The sequence below is a fragment of the Plasmodium inui genome (assembly GCF_000524495.1).
Source record: "Plasmodium inui San Antonio 1 unplaced genomic scaffold supercont1.17, whole genome shotgun sequence".
Classification (NCBI taxonomy): Eukaryota; Apicomplexa; class Aconoidasida; order Haemosporida; family Plasmodiidae; genus Plasmodium; species Plasmodium inui.
In genome coordinates this window covers 544571-570822 of record NW_008481851.1, presented here as the reverse complement: position 1 = coordinate 570822, position 26252 = coordinate 544571, and the positions used below count along the sequence as shown (strand labels likewise).

General features: G+C 34.1%; 6 protein-coding genes across 6 annotated transcripts; 3 read left to right on the top strand and 3 right to left on the bottom strand.

Moving 5' to 3' along the window:
- Positions 1 to 1580: 1580 nt before the first annotated feature.
- On the bottom strand, positions 1581 to 2321 carry C922_03855 (hypothetical protein; the record flags this gene model as incomplete). The annotated part of the gene is made up of 1 exon (XM_008819444.1): positions 1581 to 2321. The coding sequence occupies one exon, from the start codon at positions 2319 to 2321 to the stop codon at positions 1581 to 1583; it is 741 nt and encodes a 246-aa protein (XP_008817666.1).
- Positions 2322 to 8869: 6548 nt separating this feature from the next.
- C922_03854 (choline kinase) lies at positions 8870 to 10195 on the top strand (the record flags this gene model as incomplete). The annotated part of the gene is made up of 1 exon (XM_008819443.1): positions 8870 to 10195. One exon carries the CDS (start codon positions 8870 to 8872, stop codon positions 10193 to 10195), a length of 1326 nt encoding a protein of 441 aa, XP_008817665.1.
- Positions 10196 to 12209: 2014 nt separating this feature from the next.
- Positions 12210 to 14494, bottom strand: C922_03853 (hypothetical protein; the record flags this gene model as incomplete). The annotated part of the gene is made up of 8 exons (XM_008819442.1): positions 12210 to 12279; positions 12491 to 12641; positions 12769 to 12847; positions 12948 to 13097; positions 13268 to 13407; positions 13579 to 13903; positions 14066 to 14163; positions 14302 to 14494. 8 exons carry the CDS (start codon positions 14492 to 14494, stop codon positions 12210 to 12212), a joined length of 1206 nt encoding a protein of 401 aa, XP_008817664.1.
- Positions 14495 to 15085: 591 nt separating this feature from the next.
- Positions 15086 to 18803, bottom strand: C922_03852 (exopolyphosphatase; the record flags this gene model as incomplete). Its single annotated transcript, XM_008819441.1, has 15 exons — positions 15086 to 15154; positions 15277 to 15383; positions 15491 to 15544; positions 15612 to 15711; positions 15862 to 15939; positions 16062 to 16130; positions 16341 to 16455; positions 16621 to 16669; positions 16811 to 16931; positions 17026 to 17152; positions 17329 to 17399; positions 17538 to 17618; positions 17781 to 17933; positions 18045 to 18313; positions 18677 to 18803. 15 exons carry the CDS (start codon positions 18801 to 18803, stop codon positions 15086 to 15088), a joined length of 1590 nt encoding a protein of 529 aa, XP_008817663.1.
- Positions 18804 to 20163: 1360 nt separating this feature from the next.
- C922_03851 (hypothetical protein) lies at positions 20164 to 22512 on the top strand (the record flags this gene model as incomplete). Its single annotated transcript, XM_008819440.1, has 1 exon — positions 20164 to 22512. The coding sequence occupies one exon, from the start codon at positions 20164 to 20166 to the stop codon at positions 22510 to 22512; it is 2349 nt and encodes a 782-aa protein (XP_008817662.1).
- Positions 22513 to 24319: 1807 nt separating this feature from the next.
- On the top strand, positions 24320 to 24883 carry C922_03850 (hypothetical protein; the record flags this gene model as incomplete). The annotated part of the gene is made up of 1 exon (XM_008819439.1): positions 24320 to 24883. One exon carries the CDS (start codon positions 24320 to 24322, stop codon positions 24881 to 24883), a length of 564 nt encoding a protein of 187 aa, XP_008817661.1.
- Positions 24884 to 26252: the final 1369 nt, after the last annotated feature.

Here is a 26252-nt window from a genome sequence, read left to right as displayed (position 1 = left end):
ATAGTGAACACGATGCAGACGACTTCTAATTTAAATCTGGAAGATTTAAAAGAAGGTATTAAATTATGTACTATTGATAAGTGCTACTGCAGAACAGAATAAACCACTGTTTCGATCAAATTCTACTATTATGCGGAATCCACATTTTTTTTTTTCTTTTTTTGTTCATAATGTAAACATCTTATACTTCTATCTCAGCGAAGAAATGGTGACGCCATATATGTGCCGTTTTTTTTTTTTCTTCTTCCAAAAGTGGATTAACCACTCGAGGTCATAAACAACTTTGCCCTTATAACAAATATCTCCTATTAAAATAATACTTCATAAATGAGGAAAAGCTTATTCGTCAAAAATTTTAAATATACTTCCTGCTATTTGCACACATGATGTGTACACATACTCTTCGTACTACCGCTGTATATGGTTTTCGCCCATTACATATTTTCTAAGAGTTGTAATTGACCCACTTGAAATGATGATGTAGTGTGGCACTGTATAGTTCCGAGGCACAATGATATATAACTATAATACCGCAACAAGGCAAAAAGATCGAAATAGAATAAAATCAAAATTGTCACTCTCTCGACATGAGCTCAAGAATGTATATATGATAAGGCATGTATTGTGGTACTCTTAAAATTCATAATATAGGGGACAAAATCGTAGGGGGGGGTACACCATCGGAGTGTGTACCCTTGGGGTGTGTACCATTTGTGTGTTTGTACCATCTGTGCGTGTACCAGTCGTATGTGCAGCATCTGGGTGTGTACCATCTGGATGCAGGACATCTGGACCGGTGATATTTGAGACATGTGTAACAAAAGGGCATAAGGACATACGCGAGACATTGCCAATCCTTGCAGCGCGAACTGCTTACTTGAAAGCTCGGTTTGGTCTGTCCAAAGCATAGCATGCTTACTGATATGTTGTTTTTGCTCTTCTTACAAGAAAGGTAAGGAACTGCGCATAAACATATATGAGCACATCCTTATTTTTCTGTTACCTCCGACTTATTCCTTCATATCACTAATTTGATTAATATGGAAATGCCAAATATGTGCATTTGTATGGAACTGTTCTTAAGCCCATCATTTCCGAGAAGTTGACGTACAAATATGTCCTAAATGTGTACAAACAGGGATGGTGTTGTTTTAAATAAGTTCCATATCCGTAATCATCTAAGCTTCCTTTTTGTGCGAACAAATTAAGGGCGTTATCATTTCTAATGGAGCGCACGGCTTATCATACATCGGTCATCATACTAGCTTCTTTATGCCGTTTTCTTCTACTTTTTAAACCTTATATGCTGATCTGATTGCTTAACATTCACATTGCATTGTATATATTTCTTAGCATAAGTCATTTACGGGGGCAGTGGTAAATATCTGTTTCACATTTACAATACAAACCAGATATACGCGTGTTCCGTCAGTTCTCCCTCTTCTGCATAATTAGTTGTCAATTTCTTAACATAACCTGGTTTGGAATGTCGCCTTCGTGGCAGTAAAAACAGATGTAATTATTCTTGAAATTATGGAAAATCGTCGACTACAGGACAACTCGCGGCGGTGTTCATTTCTTCAGTTAGTATTTGCACGGGATAACATACCATTATGAAAGTCTAAAATGTCGAAAACTCTTCTTCTTAATCGAAGTATCATTATGGCTAATGTATCTTCATTTACTAAAATATCGTTACTTTTCAGTCGACTTTGTAGTAATTCTCCTATAAGTGTCAAATTATTTAAAATCTCATATATTCCTTCCTCTGTACGCTGTCTTGCAACAGTCTTCAATATGCTTACAGTTTCGTCTAATTCCACATTATAGGCGTTCAACTTGTGTAAAATTATATCCTTATTTAATGGACTAATTCTGACTATACCATCAACCAATTCGGTTAATCTAGCCTGCATAGTTTCTTTTCTCTCTGTGGGGTACTGTGGCATTTCTATTCGTATACGATTATACAGCTTCTCCCTAACTAGCCCTTGAACATCTACACGTCCTGTGTTTTCATTCAGACGTCGAATCATGGCACTTATTATATCACCTGCGGCTACTGATTCTATATGTAATATCTCAAGAAGTCTTAAAAGTTCATCGTGTGTAAGTGCCAAATTATAAGGACGTTTTAATGCCTGTCTTGAAGGATGTCTTTGTGCAAGATTTCTCGCATTTATCCCAGGCAGATATTGATTTCCGTTATCTACAGAAATATGCACTATTATATTGAACGAATTTAGGCTATGCAATATTATTCTTGACAAATATATCATGAATGATATACAAATAGATTTATACACTTTAATTATCTTCATAATGTAAGGTATACGATTTCAGAGTTTGATTATTTTATTTGTGAACAACCGTATTTGCCCCCCAAGGGTACATAAAGGCATGAATAAAAAATTAAGCTAAATATTGTTTCTTCCTTCTCGATAGGAAGAGTCTTACATACATCAAATATATAATTTTCGTATATGGAACTTCTTCTTTTAATTTTCTGTGTCGCTTAGGAGTGGGAAATTGGAATCTTACCATTTCGCAAACGATGGAACAAAAATAAATTGGACCTCGGTTCACTGCTAATTCGTTTTTTTTTGTTAAACATTAGAAATACAACCGCTTGCGTTAATATTTCCTCTTATTAAATGAATATAATGCCTTATAAAAACTTGAACCTTACATAGACTTTAAAATTTGAAATAGACAAAAGGGGTCGCTGCTGTATAAATGTATGATAAGGTGTTGCTCCCTATAACAATGGAAAAAAGCTACTAATCCATACAGCTATAAGAGAAATTAAGAGACACATTTAAAAAAAACCGTGATAAAACTGAATACAATTGTACCCTCAGTTGTAATGCTCAAAAATACAAAGATAAAAAAAAAAAATTCTCATGAAAGTGAAAAAATCAAAACACAAGTACTCATCGAAAACAAAGCTGACAAAATTAATGAACGTCGTGATGATATGAGAAATGAGATCGAAACATTTACTTATATTTTCTCGTTGGATATACATGTAAACAACAAGAAAAAGATATAACAAAATACATTTTAGTCAAATTAGATTTTTTTTTCTGTTCTGGTTCAAAAATTTTTATCAATTCAGCTAATATTTTTGCATTAAATTTATAAAACCTCCTGCATGCACATAATATTTTTCAAAACCACTTTCCATTTCTAAAATCCCCACTATTCACCATGTATTAAAAGGGACTGACATTTCATGTTCTACGTTTGCAATCTTTTAACCGACGGTTTCGGCATGCACATGTATGTATGCAATGGGTGGAAAAAAGAAACAACGTCCGTTGCTGATATGCTATCCTTGATTTCACATTGACTTAAATTTATCCCTTTCGCTTTATTAACCTTCCTATATGCAGAGTTACCGTTCCGATCCTTTTTCACACTTTGTGACTAACATTATGGAATGGGGAATATGTCTAAATTTACAGAGCTCAATAATGGTATACTTTTATAATGGCTACCTATTGCCACACGCGGATCTGCCGTGAGACAACATAACGTGACATATGCTCTGAGACCACATTGGCGTGAAGCAAGAGAGGACTGACCACTTATAACACCCGCTTTTAGCGTCATGCGATAAATGGAACCACATGTGCCATACTTCGTCTACGAAGCATATAATTCAAGCGCATAACTCAAATTTAAAAACGGGTCAGCTAGCAACATGCCTCTGTTATTCAGCTAAATCAGCTTAAACAAGTTCAATCAAGTCAATTGAATTACTTCCACTTTTTAAAAGATGTGTTTCTCATAAGGAAAAGAAAAGAAAAAAAAGTTGGTTGCATTTGCGGAACATGAAGAGCATCTCGCAGAATTGTTTTTGCAAAAATTATTCGACAAAAGTAAAGCTTAAAACAACGAGCCAATTTCGTACTGTTATTTGAGAAACGCGCAAAGTGATAAATAAAGAAAAAAAAAACGCAAAATGAACACAACCGAATGAATGAAATAACCTGTTTTAACAGTCCCGATGCTCACATTTAGCAGCATTTCATTTGAAGGTATTGCCCTCCGAAGAAATAAGCAAAATGGAATTATAAAACACCTATACACTTTCGAAAATAAAATTAGAACCACATTTTTTTACAAATAACATTAAAACGGTTGAATGCTAAAATGGCTTCCATATTATATACCTTGCGCTTTATTTCTTTATCTTTTTTTCTCCCCTTTCCGCTTTCCATGTGTTCACTCGAACCAAATGTGAAATTCATTAATATTCTCGTAAATGCTGCGTTACATTTATGGGTAATCCTCAATTGTTGACCTTCTTTTTCTTAAAGACCACTAAATACACAATTTTAAAATGCTCACGTAAATGCTTTAACCATTTATATGTAAAAATGAAAAGAAGAAACAGTTGAACCTTCTCATTTCTGTAGGTGATCTCACCATGTACATTACGAAAGAACTTATTTTGTCTCTCTTCGTTAACGAAACAGTAGTATATACCAATGCGCTGTTCAATAAACCCTTTTGCGGCATTGCAAAATTTATTTTTCTGTGTCCCCAATCCAATGTGTCAGTTATGTTTAAAAAAGAATGTACATACATTCGCAATAATAGCAATAGAACAGATATATCGCTATTTGCTCATGTAATTTTTTCTAACCAAGGGCATCTTGCTTATTACAAATCTATGAATACTTCACAAAAAAAGTGTCAGCAATAATATACAGATTTTTTCTCTGTTCTTTCAATCCCATATTTTGTGCGCGCCGTAGCAGACTACTAGGACATAAGAATTATTTTCTTAACACAAATAACGCTCTTAATATATTTTTCCAAAAAATAAGTGCAGAAGGGCCTGTAGAATCCATATGATAGCATCATAGCGGAAGGATCATTATTTTCAGATAGGTCTCTTTAATGAAAACCCCTTGTAGACCCCAATTTCCTTTATGTGCAAACGTTCCCACATAAAAGAATTAAAATAGTGAACACATTTGTGAACAAAAATAAACAAAAAACTATTCATTTCAGAAGGTGCTGAATATTTCTCCGTATGGAGTCATCTTCAATATCGTGACATTTGTTGAATACACCTTTGGTAAATTTTCCAGATGAAAATTCATGATAAAACACAGGAGCAATATGAATTTAGTCTGCAAATACGTACATCTAATCAGTCAAAACGCTTCTCTTATGACCATTCTTAGCGTATTATTAATTCTCCTTTTTGAAATGTGGACTAAAAATTGTCTATGACACACATTCCGCAACTGTCAGGAGATCGACATGTAAGAATTGTATGCTCTACAAAAAGCAATTTCTGTGAAGCCACAACCTATCCCCGTGCACATTCTTTTATAGGCCTATGTAAAAGGAATAAATGTCCTAAATAATTATTTGTGCACATACTAAAAATAAAAAAAAAACTGATTAATTTGGCAAGCTCAATTTAACGCTTTTGCCGCTTATCTAAACATGTGCTCATCCTTTTTTCGAATTGTTCTTTTCTCCCATCCTTTTGGACTTTAAAAAAAGAAAAAAATTCCAATGGACCTACAGACTGTATACATATACATGTGTATATCGCTAAAACGTCATCTACACAGCGCAGCAAATTTTAATCCAGTGACTGAATTATGAACAGTATCTTTATCTCCTCAAAAAACATTGGATGGGTACATAAAACACGGAAAATAAAATTTAAACGGAAAATTCAAATCGTCATAAATTCCTTCCTTCAGTATATGCATATATATATGTATACACATATAACTGTGTAATATATTTCAACACATATCAGACATATAACGAGGGACTGTTCCTCCCTTGTTCGCAGAATTCGTGATGTGCAAACTGCTCACTATTTCATTTGCATTTCCAAATTGATGATGCGCAATTAATTACATATATGTCCAATTTGCGTTTTCTGAAAACGCCTGTCATTTAATTTTCTCACAAATAATTCATCCGTTATATGCATTTTCAGCATACAGGAAATCATGAGCACCTTCCCGATAAATTATAGTTCTATATTCACCCATGTGCGCCTTTATACATATAAGATTAATTCTTCACATTAAATCACAAATGACTCCATTCATGCGCGTTCCCCCCCTACGTTTAAATTTTACGCGTAAAAACACATTTCCTTCAAAAGAATCATTTCCGCATGGGTCACAGCAAATGTATAAATTACCAATTGAAACATAAAAATCTAATAACGTAGTCTTCCTGCTGCAAATGCGAATCTGCTTTATGGTTCAAAGTTTTCCCCCCTTTGGAATTGCTTTATTATACACTTTGTTACTACACGAAATTGATGCGTAGAATAAACGCCAAACATAGTTTTATATATAATTTTGATCTTTATTTTATATGAAGCATTTTCAAAAATACACCGCAGCTCATTTTTAAAGAAAAAAAAATATGTTTTTTTCTTTTTAATTTCTTGCGTATTAATCACATATATGTATTAAAATTATATACTCAAAAATTCATGTCCCCAATATCCAGGGTCAATTTCTTTCTCATTTTTAATTTTAAATTGGGAAAAAAAAAATTTCCCAAGTCATAATTTTCTTTAAACAAATTTTACACTATAATTATTACGTTATGTTAATTTTTACAAATCCTCTTCGCGCAAATCGCACAGTTGCACAATCGCCAAATAGCCCAACGTGGAAGTGCGTGTTTTTAACCAATATTAAATTTTATGGAAATAATTTTTAGCATCTTTAAACAAATTTGTTTTCCTCTTGCAGGTTTACTGCGCGCCTTCACAAATATCGCCTTTCTCATCGCTCACTCTTATTACCCTTTCTTTATGCCAGTTTATCCTCACTCATAGTATTTTATTCACGTTTGCGAATCTATACGTAAGTATACACATAGATATATATATTTATACATCCATAATTTATACTTTATATGTAGGACCTTCCTCATCCTTATTGCGGCCATTTTGCTGCTCATTTTAAACATATGCCATGTGATTTCTCCCTTATTATGTATACGTATACATGCGTATGCGGGCATATGAAACATGCCTCTTGTATACTATTTTATACCATGCGAACATCCTCTTCCCAATTGCTGTGCTTTAAAATTTTTGCCGAAAAATTTACAAACTGAAAAAAGCATAAACTTAATATGCATAAATTAAAAGTTTTGTTCAACTTAACAGAATTGTTACAGAACAATATTTTATATATTTTGCTTTCGTTTATAATAGATCGCGTTAAGTTTTAAATTAAAAAAAATTTTTTTCATACGTTTATACATAATTTATATGTAAGAAACAGTTACTTAAGAAACTTATATTTTAATGTTAGCATTACTATGAGTATAACTGCATCAATACCAGAGTATTGGGAACACTCTGATATATTTTATACCTCATACTTCTTTCTTTTTGGCGTATTTCATTTTATTATATTATTTTTCGTTTTTCTCATGCAATTTTTTAAAAATAGAAGCGTAATACATTTTAATTTTACCGTTAGATGTATTTATGGAACTATACTTCCAGTGGTACTTGTATGTGGTTAATTTGATCTATAAATAGCCATCATCTTAGTACACCTTTCGTGTTTTTGTTCTTAATTGGGATAGAAGTAAAAATATTATCAGAGAATACTAAGATCTTTTTTCTTTTTTTTTAATCAAGCACAGAATTATTTCTTTTGCTTCGAAAGGAATGTAAGTATTAAATCAATAAAAAACAGGTCAAATAAAAAATTATCTGACGGCTATCCCCCCTTCCACCAACAATTATTTCTTTTTTTTTATGGCAAGGTGCTATTTTCCCCATTTTAAATTTTTCTTTCCAAAAGATAAAGAGTAAAACATATGACAAAGCAAATTTCTTCTGAACGGTTACTCAAGGATATACACAGCGCGCAAATGACATTTTTCAAAAAAGAGAAATAATAAAGCAATAAGACCGCAAATGAACAAAGTAGTGAACGGACAGAGTAGTAAAGCGATAAATCAACAAAACAGTAAAACTATAAAACGTCGAAGCTGCAAAGCGTCAAAGCTATAAAACGGCAAAACTGTAAGACGACAAAACTGTAAAGCGACTGAATTGTAAAACTTTGGGGCAATAAAATAACACGAACAAAAAAATATACCTTCATCCGTTGACAATTTATAAAATTGCAACATTAGGGAATTATTATTTCACCTCGCATGATTAATGCCAGAAAAAAAAAAATCCTTCTTTTTCCACATTTGGGGAATCGATTGTATTTTAAATCAAATCTATTTCTAGATGTTGCACTCTGTAGATTTCACAACACATGTGTATTTCATTTTAATTTTTTATCTTTCTACCTTAAAAACAATTCAAAGGAATTTAACGAAAAAGTAACAGTCTCTATATGCTTGGTGAGCTGATTGAAAAACATTTGTGAATTTATAAAATTTGCCTACATAAACAAATGTGTATACATAGCCCACTGTTTTCTTATTTGTTTATATGTGCTTAGACGTATGCTTGTGCATTTAAAAATTTCATAATTCAGTTCGCGCAATTTTGTAAACGTAACATCTATAAGACGTCGTTCAAAAATAGCGTAACCGTTTCCGCGCGTTATGATAGCGCCATATAATAACTCCACTAAACAACGCGATATAATCACTCGTTGTAATCACCGGTTATAGCAGCTTATTACAGTCACGCGTAATACCTACTAATCTACATCTATGCCGTATACCCACCCTTCCTTTGCACCCCTCATTTGCTCGCGTTACGCGCTTGTTTTATATGAACACCATATCTGGACGCTTCTTGCACTCCCTTCACCTTTCAATACACTTGAGAAGAAAAAGAGACAGAATTCAAAGAATAGCGCATTACAGCCAACAAGCGAAAATGGAAAGTATGAGCAGGACATATGAAAATATTAAAAATGATAAAAATAATTTATCAAATGCTGAAAACAGAAACAATGGAAATTTGAATGCTCCCAAAAATGGAACCGTCTGTTATCCCGAAGACTTAAAAATGTATAGTACTATTCAGCTAAATCAGGAAATCGAAATATCCGAAAATCCATTTCCTTTACAAGAAGTTAATAAAAAAAACGACATACCATTGTGTGCCCAAGAATTTTCGGACCTAACGGATCCGTTATATATTAAAAAGATCTGCCTAGAAAAAGTACCAGAGTGGCAACATTTTACCGAAGATAATCTAAGAGTTAAGCAGATATTAAGTGGACTAACCAACCAGCTATTTGAGGTAGGCCTAAAAGAACAAACAGCAAACAATTATCACTCCATAAGGACACGTGTTTTATTTAGGATTTATGGAAAACACGTTGACGAGTTGTACAATACAATCTCCGAATTTGAGGTGTACAAAACTATGAGTAAATATAAAATAGCTCCCCAATTGCTAAACACATTTAATGGGGGGCGAATAGAGGAATGGCTTTATGGGGATCCTCTACGAAATGATGATTTAAGAAATCCAACCATATTAACTGGTATTGCAAATGTGTTGGGTAAATTTCATACCCTCAGTCGGAAACGCCATTTACCTGAACACTGGGATAGAACACCCCGTATCTTTAAAATGATGGAGAAATGGAAAAATCAGCTCTTCAAATATAAGAATATAGAAAAGTACAAGTCTGATATTCTTAAGTATATCAAAGAATCTGATAAGTTTATTAATTTTATGAGTGAATACTCCAAGTCAGAAAATTTAGCGAATACTATCGTTTTCTGCCATAATGACCTACAAGAAAACAACATTATTAACACGAATAAGTGTTTACGCCTAATTGATTTTGAATACTCTGGCTTTAATTTTCTCGCAACAGATATAGCCAACTTTTTCATCGAAACATCCATAGATTATTCTGTAAGCACTTATCCTTTTTTTGCAATTGATAAGAAAAAATACATTTCCTATGAAAATAGGAAATTGTTTATCACTGCATATTTATCAAATTATCTGGACAAATCTCTTGACCTGCCAACCCCCAAATTAATTGATCAGATATTAGAGGCAGTCGAGGTTCAAGCGCTGGGTGCCCATTTGTTATGGGGATTCTGGTCCATTATTAGAGGGTATCAAACCAAAAGTTACAACGAATTTGATTTTTTCCTATACGCAGAAGAGAGGTTTAAAATGTATGATGACCAAAAGGAGTATTTAATTTCAAACAACATTATTAAAGATTACGATTAACGTCATGTTTTCTGAGGAGGTATATTCGTCCGAAATGTTATCTTAAAATTGGAAACTAATTTTTATTTTTCTTATTCCAAAAAAATGAAAAAAAATAAATAAAATAAAGTAAATCCACCAATAAATATCACCCAATTGTAATAAGAAAAATACCTCATGAATATCTCTTCATACAGATATTTCAAAGTAAGGAGAGCTCTATTTTTTTCAGTTTGTATATGTTAGTATAATATTTATTTCCTTCTGTTTATTTATTTATTATTTATTTTTTTTTTTGAGACAGAGTCTTGCTCTGTCGCCCAGGCTGGGGTGCAGTGGCCGGATCTCAACTCACTGCAAGCTCCGCCTTTTTAGTCCAAATATAAGCCACAACCATCATATGTGTGAGTTAGGTTTTCTACAAATTATTTCTTGTTATTCAGCAGGAAGTATTGTGAATACATATATTGCCTAAGAAAATTTGAATAGAACCATATTGCAATGGGAATATTAAAATTGAGTATGTGTAATATTATGTATTGGGTATTTTCAAGAGTATACCTTTGCTGCTAAAATGACATAAAAAAAAAAATAAATGAAAAATAGAAAAAAATATATTACATAAATAAATACATATTATATTTTAACATAACTTCGAAACATATGTGTATGTATCGTTTCATGCAATATGTGAGTGTACATATATAGGCATTGTCATTCTTAAAAGTTTAATTCATTCAATTATGTGTAATTAATTGTCTGAAGACACAAAATATTTATGTGTTCATAAAGGCTTCCATTTCTCACCCCCCCTGCTGCATCTTTCTTTCTGCTTTTCCATTGTTTCAGTTTTCTATTGTAACATATATATATTGCAGTCATATTCATGAGATTTTAATTAGCACATGTATTCTGCATGCACTTATTTTAAAAAAGATGGAACATCACATATTCAATGATTTCATTTGTGAATGTATACGATGTGAATGTATGTTTTGCATGGGTGCCAGTGCTTTTGGACATTTGTGCATCTACGCATCTGTGCACTTGTAGGAATCGTCGCACAGGTACAAATCTGTGCGTATGGATGTGTCTCCAGTCATGTATGCGACTTCACACATGTACGAACCGACGTATGCGTATGCGTACATTTGCCTATATATCTTGATGCAATTTTCAAAAAAATTTGAAAATCATTATAATAAATCAACATAGGCATTCGTGTTTTCTCCCCTTTTCTTTTTTTTTTTTTTTTTTTTTTTAAAATATAACTAGAGCGTCGTTGCGAGGCGACCTTATTACAAAAATAACCAAATGCACCAAAGAGGGGAACCTTTGGGGCACGCACAAGAATGACTGTCCATAATTAAACGTGAAAGTTAATTCAGGGCAAGATATCTTTAGAAAGATAAAACTGCGCATAATTCCTACAATCATTTTTGCGGTCAAGTTGTTCTACTAATGAGTTAGCGGAGCTCCCGTGAGAAATTCTGTTTAATCCACATTAAAACAACATGAGCTGTTTATGAAAGAAGACAAAATAAAAAAAAAAAAGGAGAATCACCATTTTAAGCTGTCCACATTTAGAGAAGCTTCTCGCGTGTACAACTACATCCATATCACTCTTAATAAAAAGCGTGTTACATGAAAGGAAGGGAGCTCAATAAACTTTCACTTCTTCTTCTTTTTTTTCTTTTTCTTCCGGGCATTCTTTATCCTATTCTCATGTTCCTATGTGCAAAGAAAGAGAAGCAATTATTAGCAACCCGAATATATGTGCATATACAACTACACACAGATGCCTTAGCGAGACTTCTCCTATGTTGTTAAAAAGTAGCCAGAAAAATGAACAGCAGTACCTTCTCCAGCGTTTCAAGAATTGCTTCTTCCTTCAGCTCCTTCTTTTTTATTTCTTCTCTCCACATATTAATGTATATCTGTATTTTTTTTTGAATTACGCAAATATGTGTGTGCACATAGAGGGGTAGGTAAAAACAAAACATGAATGCAACGAATTGTTCGGTGCTTTCTCCCTTCAACTGTTTCCGCTTCTCTTTACCATTTTATTCAAGTTTCTTCGGTTTTCTCTATTTTCAATTTCAATTCTAAAAGGGTGAAATGGTAAAAGGTGTTGTAAAATGGACAAACGTACAGATAAGAAGTAACAAATGAGCAATTTTGTTAATGTGAAACGAATTTAATGGAACCGTTTTAAGTAGGAACAATGATATTCTCCGCAGGCATGTGTATATATGTAGACAAGAAAAGATGCACTACTCCTCTCCCTTTTTAGTTTTCCCTTATTTCAATTATTACATGGACGATTCGACGGACATAAGGTACGCGTGCATGTAGCTCTCCTCCTTTTCCATTTTATCATTTTCTTCTTTTTCTATCTCGGCTTGTTTTAGCCATATGTTTCTATTCCGTATTAGGAAGTTAATTATTTGGCGCTTTTGCTCCCTCGCTGAGAAGAGAGAAGGCACCATATGGAGCGAAACGGAGGGAAATGGGACAGACGAAGATCAACAAAAGGCAAGTGCTTCTACGTTCATTCACCTAACCAGCAGACAATCAACAATGCTAAAACTTACTAAAACTGCTATTCTCAAAGTTCATTTCGATTATGGAATTGTTCGCCTCTAGCATTTCGCACAAACTCTCTCCATTTCTCTGAAACGTTAAGAAAGGTTTTTCCCATATAAATTAGTACAGTAACGTAACGTTGGTGAGAAAAATTCATCATCTTTTTTGGGAGACGCAGAAGGGCTACCTTGTCCATATTTGTATTAGCCAAATTCAATATTTTTATTCCTTTATTATTTTTTATGGACTCGAAAAGTTTATTTAGCTCATCGGCATCTTGACCTTTGTTTGTTAAGTCGTTATTTTCCAGGTTAAGACAAAACAGCGCTTTGTTCTCCTACAAATTAGTAGTTTGAAGAGATGATGCGTTACTGATCTCGTTGTCCCTTTAGGAGTAGTCTTTATTTACCTCCTTCTCAGTGCATCATTATAAGCTATACATCGTGAGTCGTTTTATTTTATTTTATATATTGTTTTTTTTTTTTCTTTTTGCCTCTCGCACGTTACCGATAAAAACTTGGTGAAATGTGCCACCCCCTTGAAAGTTATTTTGTTAAAGGACAAATTCAAAATTTTAACCCTTTTGCGTGAGCACAATTCAAGTATGATAGAGACATAGTTGTCTGGAAGCCACTTTCGTGATAAATCTGACGCGCACATTAAAAATGCGGACAGAAAAAGGGGGGAGGGCAGTTCTAGGTAGTACACAAGAAACACATGTGCAGACAGATATACCTAGAAACAAACATATATGTATACCCATTGCACCCATTTTTGAAGAGACTTTTCCGTCTTTGTCTACCCCCTTGCGTATTTACCTAAATAATAAATTTGATCCACACTTGTACTGGCAAAGTAGTACAACCTCAGGGGGGAAATGTACATATCGTGAAAGGAAAAGTAAATGTCACTGTGTTTCCCATTTTCCATTAAATATTCAAAATGCTTTGAGATCATTAAATAATTATACTCTATATTTTCCTTATTATATTTTTCCTTTTCTATTAGTTTCTTTTTCTTTTTCTCTACGTTATATATGTGCAGTTTTTTCTGTCTTTTCTCTTCATATATCCTTTTCTTTTGTTCGATAATCACTCTTTCTTCATCGTACTCCTTCTTCCTTTTTTCCTCTATTTTCTTTTGCTGCAGGTAAGAGTGAATGGGGGTTTCTCACAGTTGTGCACTGGCCCCTCCCGCACAGGCTCCACTACACATTTATATATATATTTATATATAATTATATATATACTTGCATATCCCCCTACGACCGCGCAAAAAAAGGGGCGTTTAAAAATGTTCGATAACCTTGTACTTCTTAAACTCCCTGTTCCTCTCATTGTTGGGGTATATATTTATGATGTTGTGGACAGTTAGGTTCAAAATATTTCTGTTTTTCAGGTCATCTGCACGCAGGTGTTAAAATCAAAATGGGGGGGAAAAAATTGTCATGCTAAATGGACATCTAAAAGCAAAGAGCCTTGGTTTAACGAATAGAAGTTTTCTGATTATAGTGTAATTGAGGAGAAAAAATTCCAAGAGACCTAAATTTTTGGATGAGGTATCCTCCTCGCTATCTACAAAACTGAGGTTATCGCTTGAGGTGTACACATTTGAGAAAATATCGTATTTTTCTAAAATTCCATTTTGTGTGCATTCCGAAGCAGGAACTTCCTGCTTGTCCTTTTTTTTTGGAATGTCATTAGGGATGTCCACGTTTGAGATAGTTGTATCCATGTGTTATAACATCGGGGAGGCGGGAAAGGATTCTTCTTTACAGAAATTATTTATCTTTTTAAAGATTATTTTTTACTTTACAATGGCAGTCTACCCTCGACGGTGCATTTGCCCCTTTCCTGCTACAGGAATATTTATATAGGCCTATTTATACATGTCCACATCTACGCGCGTGCACGTGGTTAAAAATTTTCTTTCTCTTTTTCCCTATGCTCATACAATTATCTAAGCATATATTTTCTAATTTTTACGGATTTTTGCTGGCACTTCTAGCGATGACTGTCTTTTCCCCCTTTCGTAAATTCTGTATATTGTTACTTTAAAAAGGAAATTCACCCTTGTCACATTTAAGGAGAAAGGTAAAAAATTGTTTAAAAAAAAAAAAAAAAGTGAAAAAAAAAATATATCTTTCGCGCTCTCATCGGAATCAATAAACGTTTTTTTATTTTTTTTCCTATCTTTCTCAGGTTCTCTTTCACCTATGGCAGCTTCCGCCTTATGCAGAAGAAAAGCTAAAGGTATAAACTAAAAATTGTGCAGCAGTAGATGTAGGTATTAATAAAAAATATACAAAAAAAAGAAAGGAATCTTTTAGCCATGTGAGAAAAAATATTCAGATAAAAAATACTCTAATCTCTTTCGGGAGTAGCACTGATTGTTCTGCAAATGGGGGAATAAAAAAAAAAAAAATGAAATAAAAAAAATAAGCAAAGGAAAATAGTGGTCATGGTTAAGAGGACACATATCAAATCCAATAGGAGGGAAAAAAAAGGTGTAATTACAATTTGGAAGGTGTCAAATATTTTCGAATCATTTCCCCAGGTTATATTTTTACATCCCTTCTTGGAAAGTTTTATGTCTTTGTTCAAAAACAGGGCGTTAATTAAATCTTAAAAGAGCAAAATAGGAGAAAAGCCAATACAAATTTATGATAGCTGTCATTATGAACGAACAGATAGAAAAATGACTAAAGGTAGTTTCCTCTTCGTGGATTACCATCCTTGTTCACGTCATTGTCATAAAAGAAGATTCCCATGTCTTTAAATAGTCCTACGAAAAGGAGCCACACACACACACAGAAATATATAAAAATGAACATTTTACCCTCGCTTTATACCCATTTCAATCTTTTCCACATTCTCTGTATTACTATAATTATTTAAATAGGATCCGATTAAGATAAAAATGGAAAAGTTGTTTTCAGCGCACAATTCATGCTAAAAGAAAGGAGAAGGGTAACAAAATTATGTTTGTTAATGGCAACAAAGTGACCCACATGTCCATATGTGCAAACGCGCTTAGCCACATGTAGTACTATAAACTCGGGGGCCATTATTTCTCTCCTGCTTATTCTCCTGAACGCTTACTAATTTATGAACCAAAAGGTTAACATCCTCATTGGAAAATAGCAGATCTATACTAAAATCTATTGATGCAATTCTCATCTGAAAGAAAAAACAAAGAACAAAAAAATAAAATGGAAGAATTGTACAAATTTGCAACGGGGAGTAAAACATTCTCAACATCTCACATGGGGAATCCTCATTTTTTTTTTTTTTCTTTTTACTTTTATTTTTTTCTTTAAAATCTCATAATTATAGTCTTTGTAATCGGCAAACAAAAGGTTTTCTATTCCCTGAAAGGAGATATAGCAAAAAAAAAAAAAAGAAGGCCCATACATTCACATTTAGAAATGTTTATCTTAAGAAAATGGTGTTTTCTTCACATGTCGCTCTTTTCATTTTCATTTTGTTCTAGTTTTATCCAAGATGGGTGAACAGAGAGTGTTTTTCATAACTAGGTCTCATTTTGTAATTTCTGGCTTCCCATCTTTTCTGCAACTTACAAATTTTTTTAAGTCTATGGAAAATCTCATAATGTTAAAACTGTATGTAATGTATATGTCCATTTTGTCTGATATACGAAAAAATCTTTTCAACGATAAGAAAATGCTTAAGTCCCTAAGAACGGAAATAAAAAAAAAAAGAAAAAAAAGAAAAAAAGAATGAATAATTTCACGAAGTGTAAAACCTTATCCCTCGTAACCATCTGTCACATGATGCTACAACAAAATAAATTCTACAAAGCTCCTTTGTATTGTTCATTTCACGTTTCTTATGAATTACGCTTGTATCCATCGTTTTCCAAATTCACCTTTTGCGAAATTGTTCGAATCTACAAGGGAGCCAGAAAAAAAAAGAAAAAAGAAGGATGCACATTTATATTCATTTGTATGAACATAAATATGGACTCTCTTGCGATCTGAATATGTAGTGAATAGCTGTAAAAGAACGTTGCGCATAAAACCCAATTCACGCGCAAACGAAATCACATTTTGCAATTTTTTTAAATAACCCCTTAGTATAGTCCCATATATCAGCCACATCATATTTTTGTTAATGAAAGGTATCCCAAGAAATTCGCTTGAATGCTTATACTGAAGTGAAGAGAAAAATTTCCGCAATGAGTAAATATGGTTCCTTTCACTTCATTCCGTTTATATGCGCATTTTTTGCGCCTTCTCAACTTACGAAATAGGCTATGATAACCATGCAACTGCACACATAGATGGGGTAAATCGATTTTGTTATTCTTTTATTTTTCGCCTCATCCTTAAGCATATGGTGATCAATTATGGATTTCACGTTGTTTATGTTGCTGAAAAGGGGAATGGCGAAATCGATTTCTTCGTCAATGTGACACTTCCAAATGGACGTATGGACATTTTTCTTATGCCTATACAAGGAGGTATTTTGCTACATCTTGGCAGGTCTACTCTGCACACTACCAAGTGAGAAATTAAACGAAGGGAAATTCCCCCTCACGCAACTTACTATATCTTATTCGGCTCGAAGTCATTAAAGTCAACGAAGCATATGTCGTACTTCTTGTCGTTTTTTAAAACCTGCAAAGAAGAAAGAGATCCAAAATTGCACGTAACTGAAGAGGCAAAACGAAATAATCATACAGGATGCTAATGCTTTAATAGGGCGGAAAAAAAAAACACCCTTTAAACATTGCTCCATTCTACTATACGTCTTACTTCTAGCAAATTCTTGTCATCATTAAAAACTAGGATTTCCTCTGGGTTGTTTATTTCACATTTCTCTAGCCACCAATTGACCTAAAAAAAAAAAAAAAAGGATTACATTATAGATAGTTGCTGTGCTCCCTCAAATTTGAACTCTGTAAAATAAGAAAAAAAAAAGTCACAATTCTCAACGTAGAAATGTGCACTCCCGGATATAATTCCACGCGTCTGCGTATGATCTACGGCTCATTTTACCAAAATTTTAAGCTTCATGTCACTCCTCTTAATGTTAATTACGGGGATAAAAAATTTCAGCACATCTGAATTCTTCTCTTTGGCAGTTTTCCCTTTTAGGTAATACCATATGTGCAAAAAAAAACTATATATGATGGACGAACAAACGGAATCCTGTAGAAAAAAAAATGACACGTGAAAAAATAACTCCATAAATGCTCGTAAAACCGGCGAACAGGAGTATTTATCCGTGAACTTCTCTGGTTCCTTCCCTATTTTTCTTACCATATCTGCCGTGATGTTCCCAAATACAAACACAAAATGCACGTGCCCGTTGGATTCCGTGTTCTTGGAGAACTTACTTAAAAAATATTTGCACGAAAATAAGTAAACAGATAAGGCATTTCTCATGTTGGAATTTATTTTCCGCATGATGTCACTATAAGTTTGGTAGTCTATGGTGTCTAATATATGACTGTACTCGACTCCTCTCTTTTTCTCATTTTCCACGATGCTTTTTATATTTTTGAAGTCCTCTTTGCTCAATTCTAGCACTGTAGAAGGTGTCAACAGAAAAATATGGGAAGAGGAAAAGAATTCTAAATATGGGCAAAATAAAAGAAAGTAAAACGGGAGAAAATTTCGCTCATTTTGCCATGTCCTAATACACCTGCCAACACGAGGAAATGGTGCTGTTGCTCCCCCTTAACATACTTCAAAAATAACACATGACGCATTTTTACAACGAGATTTCTTATTCTGCAGGGGTTTATATAGCCATACATTTATGCACACATTGCATAGATTTATATGCACATCATACAAATTTTTTTTTTTTTCAAATTTTAGTTATTCTCATCTCTTTCTCCTTCTCTTTCTGTTTCTGTTTCTCTTTTTTTTTTTCTGTTTTCTTTTACAGTATGTGAGGTGATAGAACCAGGGTGCCTGGTTAGACTGAAATAAATCTTCCTCCCCGCATAATTCAGGATCCTCATAAGAAAATAAATCGAAATGATTCCAATTCAACTCATTGTTGTGTATCATTATGATGAAAATTTACATGAAACTCTTTGCAATTTCGGGGATACGCGATTATGTATGTACCTCCACCGTGTATTTTATATGGCAGAAGAAAAATTCCGATTGCTGATATTCCTCTTGCTACTTTTCTCTTTGGCACAACACTGAGCTTATTTTCTGCGCTTTAACAAAATTGATAAAAAAAAGATACGTATATTAACATAGGGGTATAAATGTATGCTACTTCCTACAGCGACGAAATTCTTTTATAAACACCAAGGTAGGTTTAAAAAAAAAAAGAAAAAAGCTGTAACACCTTCCTTTTGGGGGTTAAAGTAAAAGCAAGTAAAAATCGCATAGTACAGAAATCAAATGTACCGAGAAAAATATTTTGGGGTTGCTTTCAAATCAAAACGCATAATCAGAAATGTACATTAAACACCATCTGAAGAAAATCTTGAAATGCTAATGCATGTGTAAAGATATTTATTCACATGTATGCAAATGCGTGATTGTACTCATGTGAAACCATACCTTATATATGTACACATTTGAAGAAGTGAAATAAAAAAATATATACTGAATCAGCAGGAATCAAAAAGTGAAGCACAATTCGTGAGAAAATCGAGATAAATGCAGATAAAGTGAAAAAAGGAAAAAAAATTTGAATAAAATACTTACAGAAAATTAAAAAAATACATAACTAGTGCTGTACACGTAAATTTAAAAATAAGATTTCTCAATACCGCCATGTGCTGAACACAACACGATTTATTTTTTTGCCCACTATTTCATGTTTTTTCTTTTTTTTTCTTTATCGCACTCAAGCTGTATGGATAAAAACTTACAATTTGGTCCTTTTATCATTTTTAACAGAAGTTGTATTTCTCCCCATAAGGTCACTTTTTGTTCACAAAATGACCTATATATTATTATTGTATATACATATATAGATGACACAAAACAATTTGCGCTTCCCTTTTCTTCTTGGCCTTCGATTCTTTTAAACTTAGCGGCTTAAAAGCGACTAAGAAGTTAACATTATTAAAAGATGTAGAAGCTGCTATGACAAAGAAAGATTCTGACGTACACCTTTGCCCATGAGAGTCTTCCGCGGCAGTTTCTTCATCTCGCAAAAATGAAAGAACAGAATTTTACCTAAGTGCAGAGGCACGTGCGCACGGAGGTGTATGTATGCATGTATATACCTGCGCGAATGTAAATCTTTTTTTTTCTTTTTTCTTTCCTCCTTTTTGCGAGCGATCCCAATTATGACCACTTCCAACTTGTGCAATAATTTCTAAAAAATCTTCCTCGCACGCACAATAATCTAAATTGTTCGCGCCGCTTCCTGCTCATCCATCCCATTGTGCAAAACAAAATAATGGAAAATATCTGCTATCGGTGTTCCATAGCTGCAAAATACCTAAGCGATGATGCTTACCTATTTTTCGACGGATATTTCTTAAACCATTTTAACCACGCCACACCAGACGTGAAAAGAAACCGAAATAGTAAGATCTTTCTAGAAAATGATAAGAAATGGTTTTCAGAATATCTAGCGGATCAGCGTAAGAACACGAAAGAAGGAGAACTGCAAAATGTGTATAAGAGGGTGTACACGAATTTATACCTATGCAAAATGTGCAACGGGCTACACAACATCGATTTGATCCTTTTTTACAATAAAAATAGTTGTTTCCATCATGAAGTCTTAAAGGAAAATTCCCCTATCACCGCACAAGAGGAAAAAAATATGAACAGTGTATTTAATAACATAAAAAATATACTTCGACTTCTGAACAATATTGATATAGTTTTTTTTTTCCTCTACCTACATAAAACGAAGCAAATTTTTTGCGAAGAAGAAAATGTTACCCATGACACATTTCACCACAATTTTCAACGTATAGAAAAGTACATTTTAATACCTCCCAAAAAAACAAGCAATCATATTTCGAATAAACAAATCGGAAAGACGTTTGCATATTTTTTGATTTATTTTTACCTAACATTTTACCTTAAGATATTTGATAGTCTGTGCCTAAATGTGGCCCAAACTGAATTCGTCATCAACTTGTACAAACACGCAGTGTTAATTTTTAATGCTGATACAGGTGAACACCAAACGGTAAAAAGCAATGAGTCCTCTGAAACAACACATAAAAATAACAGGAGAAAATATGGCCTTTACAATAAGAAAAGGAAAGTAAGAAATGACAGTGGTGGCGATAAAGAAACTGCAACATTGCACAAGGACAATAATGACGATTTTGCAAAAAATGAGGAAGAAAGTGAAGAGGTAGAAAAAAAAATGAATGTCACAAGTGGGTCCGATGAAGGGGAAGATAGGGAATCAGCCCACACAGAAAGAGTTACAAACGCTGAAGGGAGAAATAGGGAATTAGACTCCAACCCCCCACTTCCAACCTTGGACGTATACATATCGCTTAACAACTTATGCGTATGTGGCTACTACAATAAATATAACAGAGAGATGTCACAAACCAAGTGGTTCATAAATAATGAATCCCAAAGTGCATTGTCAGTGGAAGAATGCATTTATCACATTTTTAAAAGAACATTCCGATCGACTAATGAGGTGTTTATGGCGTCCGGAAGGGAAGACAAAGATGTGCGAATGATGAACATAGGAAGACCCTTCGTCTTTGTCCTGAAAGAAACTAAATTCTCCTTCCTAAATTTTTATCTTTTTTTTAGTAAGTTAAGAAGGATGGAATTAACTGACATTGCTAGTGGGAACTCCCTCGAAATTAAGACAATAGATCAGATAAATCTGTTTCTTCAACAGGCAAACTGTGCAGATAACAATTCTGTAAAAGACAGCGTGTCCATATTGAACGAGGGAAATTACCCCCCGCAGAGAATTAACGACAGCTATGCACTGATAAAGAAAGAAGACACCATTTCATTGTACGATTTAGATTCCCATAAAGTTCTTGCAGAACAAGAAAAGGATAAGACGGTGCAGGAGCAGAAGATACACAACTTGAACCTTTCGCGTAACTACAATAAGGAGCTGGAAGTCCTGCTATCCGGTGAGTACATCGGGGAGAAGGAACTGGGAATTTTTGACCCAATTGCGAAAAAAGATCCTATTCACCTAAATGATGCCAGGCAAGACTCCGAAAACGGCAATTGCGACCATCTTAATGGATGTGTGCCCCCAAACGGAGCGACGAATTCGGGCATCATAAAGAAAAACATTACACAGAATGCCAATCGAGACTATAATATCGACATCCTTGTGGACGTAAAATTCAGCAACGTTGCTTTTAGCACAAATTATGCCTTGATAAAAAAAATTATGAAGTATGGTGAAGAGAGAAAAAAGTCCTATAAATGCATTATATACCACTCCTCCTCAATGACTAAAGAAAAAATACAAAAAATAAATCAGGACGTTTTAAGTTATGATAAAAACGACATTTGTGTACTTAGCGTAATACAGAAAACTCCAATAAGGGTACTCCATAGAAGGAGTCTACTAAAACGGGAAAGGAAAATTTTTGAATTCAATCTCGTCCTTGTTCATGAACATTTTTCTCTATTATATTTATTGGCGCAATCAGGGATGTATATAAAAGAGTTCGTTAATGGAGACAGAGGAAGAACTTTTCCAAACTTGAAACACTTCTTTGGGCATGACACTTTCGTTAATATATTAAACTTAGATGTATCAAGTTTTACGTATGATTTAAATGTCCAGTAGGGGATATTCCACTCGATTTGGTGTGCATACGTCGGTGTTATCCCCCTAGAGGCAACTACAACGTTGGCATTCTTCTTCCCTTTACACATTGGCCAATTTTCACTCTTTTGTGTGTGGCCATGTCCCAATTTACTCCCCATAATGGAGGCGCGTAAAAAAAGGGAAAAAAAAGTCCATTTTAATTTCCATTTCTATCTGTCCATTGTGGATATCCCCAAGCGGTTTAATTTCTACACCTTCCACAAACAATAATTCGTTAAGTCATTTTTATCCCACCCCAATGCTATCTGTTTCTCATTCCAGTTTTTGTTAATTCGTTCTTTTTTTTTTTCTTCTTTTTTTTTTGAAAATACTTTTACTTCAATTTGAAATACACCACAATTCTGTATGGAGTCTTGGCCCCTTTGGGGAAAAGGTTTCACTTAAAGCGACACATAATTTGGTTCACTACCTCCCGCACTATCACCACTTTATAGTAACACTGTGATAATGAAAAACGCAGCGCAACTTTAACCATGTTTACAAGGTGAATATAACCAAATCGTTATTTTGTTCCCTTTAAAGGGATTTCCAAATCAGAATATTGCATGTGATCGTGGAGTGACGCTTTACCACACACACCCCGTCCTTTGTGTGCCGCTGATCCTATCGAAAATCGTTGTGTAAAAAGAGGTCAGAATTGGAAACAAAAAAATTGAAAGGATATACGCACGGTTAACTATGATAAAATGGCGCATTATCCAGAAAGTTCTGCGCCGTGCATAGCAGTGTGATTCCGCTCATACATGTACATGTGGGCAACTCAGCAAAATAATCAACCTGTTCCCGTACTATTTGGTACCCACTTATTAACTGTTCTTTTAACACAATGACACAACTGACACTTTTGAAAAACTCAAACTACACATTTTCCACATCAAAAGAAGGTAGCACTCCGCGCAGGGAAAATAATTTCTTCGAAGTAATGAACTCAATGAAGGCATAGAAACAAAATGCTACGCACATACATCCCCGCGGTGAAATTTTTCCAGTGTATCGAAGTCCTCCAGCAAACTATTTTTAATTGTTCCTTTTTCCTCCTGCACAACTGATGGAAATGTGGTGATAAGAAAGGCTGCAGTTATTGCCAGCACGCTGAGCACGCTGGGGAATTGTTAAAAAAAAAAATTCTCTTTAAACGTTTTTTACTTGTGCATTTTATTTTCTTCGTTTTTGCGTACTAACTGGAAATAATTACCCGTTTTTTCCAATTTAAGAGCGCCTCTGAAAAGTGACCGTTTAAAAATAGTATTGCACAGGAGGAAGTTTTGCCCGTCAGCACTTCGCGCGATAGAGATCCAACCCACGTACCAACATGCATACATGCATCCTGCATACATATGTACTTATTTATATTAACCTCCGCTTCTAATCTTTCCATCTTGAGGCACATGGCTAAGAGCTAACTCTCTCTTCCCCAGCCACTCTTCCTGACCCGCTTATTTAGGCATTATACGAGGCAAGCAAACACATTTCTAACGGAAAAATATGTGTGCGGGTGAGAGACGACCTAAGCCTCCGTAAATGCTTGCGAAAAGGTAAAAAGCCTCCCCAACCAGCGCCATCGAGCGTAATACGTCAACATAGCTACCGAAGACTTATAAAAAAGCAAACCGGAACCGTCAGAATAGTTACAAAAAGGGAGTGAAAGACTCCCCAAGGAGGTACTTCAAAGGGCAAGAAGAGCGCATCACGAGAATAACCACTCCTGTTACGCTACCCCATGAACCAGAAACACACTCTGAAACAACTGCCCCAGTAGACCAAAATGGCGTCGGGCCTTTTCAACATAACCAGAAGGAACCTAGCAGGAAATCACATTTACTTGGGAAAATGGCATGACTACAACCAGTGGAAATATATCGCACCATCGAATTTGTTGGATATTATAAAACCAGTGGAAAAAACCAAAGTGATCAGTCCACTTGCCCCTAAAAGTCTGGATGATATGTTTACATACCTAAATGGTTCCTATCATGGCAAAATAATAACAATGAATGATTTAAACTCCAGTATTTCAGAAAGGAGTAAGATGAGAGGAAGTGGCTTTCACGGCCCTGAACGAACGGATGTCTTTCGATTAATTTTGTTTAACAGGTTAAAACAGAAACACCCACAGAGAATCGTCCCAGACGCGGAACACCTCAAAGATGCAAACAAAGTGGAGGTATCAATTGTCTGGTTTTTATGGTCCTTCGTTTTATTTTACTGCACCATGTGCATGTACGGAACTAATTACATAATAAAGAACAAGTCCACTTCGTTCCCTTGGATGCCACAAAGAACAGATGGATCCAAGGGAGAAGGACCCATGTTTTGGTTCCTGGAGTAGTACCCCTCTCTCCCCACACACAAACCTTGCGCCTAGCAGCGTACTCTTCGATTGGATTTTTTTCCTGCACACATATATTACTATTTTATTTTATTTTTTTCTTTTTTTTATTCACTGTTATTTCACCAGTTCCTGACTCTCCTGTGCTCGTGCATATTTTACAATTTTATTTTGTTTTTTTCTTTTTTTATTCACTGTTATTTCACCAGTTCCTGACTCTCCTGTGCTCGTGCATATTTTACAATTTTATTTTGTTTTTTTCTTTTTTTATTCACTGTTATTTCACCAGTTCCTGACTCTCCTGTGCTCGTGCATATTTTACAATTTTATTTTGTTTTTTTCTTTTTTTATTCACTGTTATTTCACCAGTTCCTGACTCTCCTGTGCTCGTGCATATTTTACAATTTTATTTTGTTTTTTTCTTTTTTTATTCACTGTTATTTCACCAGTTCCTGACTCTCCTGTGCTCGTGCATATTTTACAATTTTATTTTGTTTTTTTCTTTTTTTATTCACTGTTATTTCACCAGTTCCTGACTCTCCTGTGCTCGTGCATATTTTACAATTTTATTTTGTTTTTTTCTTTTTTTATTCACTGTTATTTCACCAGTTCCTGACTCTCCTGTGCTCGTGCATATTTTACAATTTTATTTTGTTTTTTTCTTTTTTTATTCACTGTTATTTCACCAGTTCCTGACTCTCCTGTGCTCGTGCATATTTTACAATTTTATTTTGTTTTTTTCTTTTTTTATTCACTGTTATTTCACCAGTTCCTGACTCTCCTGTGCTCGTGCATATTTTACAATTTTATTTTGTTTTTTTCTTTTTTTATTCACTGTTATTTCACCAGTTCCTGACTCTCCTGTGCTCGTGCATATTTTACAATTTTATTTTGTTTTTTTCTTTTTTTATTCACTGTTATTTCACCAGTTCCTGACTCTCCTGTGCTCGTGCATATTTTACAATTTTATTTTGTTTTTTTCTTTTTTTATTCACTGTTATTTCACCAGTTCCTGACTCTCCTGTGCTCGTGCATATTTTACAATTTTATTTTGTTTTTTTCTTTTTTTATTCACTGTTATTTCACCAGTTCCTGACTCTCCTGTGCTCGTGCATATTTTACAATTTTATTTTGTTTTTTTCTTTTTTTATTCACTGTTATTTCACCAGTTCCTGACTCTCCTGTGCTCGTGCATATTTTACAATTTTATTTTGTTTTTTTCTTTTTTTATTCACTGTTATTTCACCAGTTCCTGACTCTCCTGTGCTCGTGCATATTTTACAATTTTATTTTGTTTTTTTCTTTTTTTATTCACTGTTATTTCACCAGTTCCTGACTCTCCTGTGCTCGTGCATATTTTACAATTTTA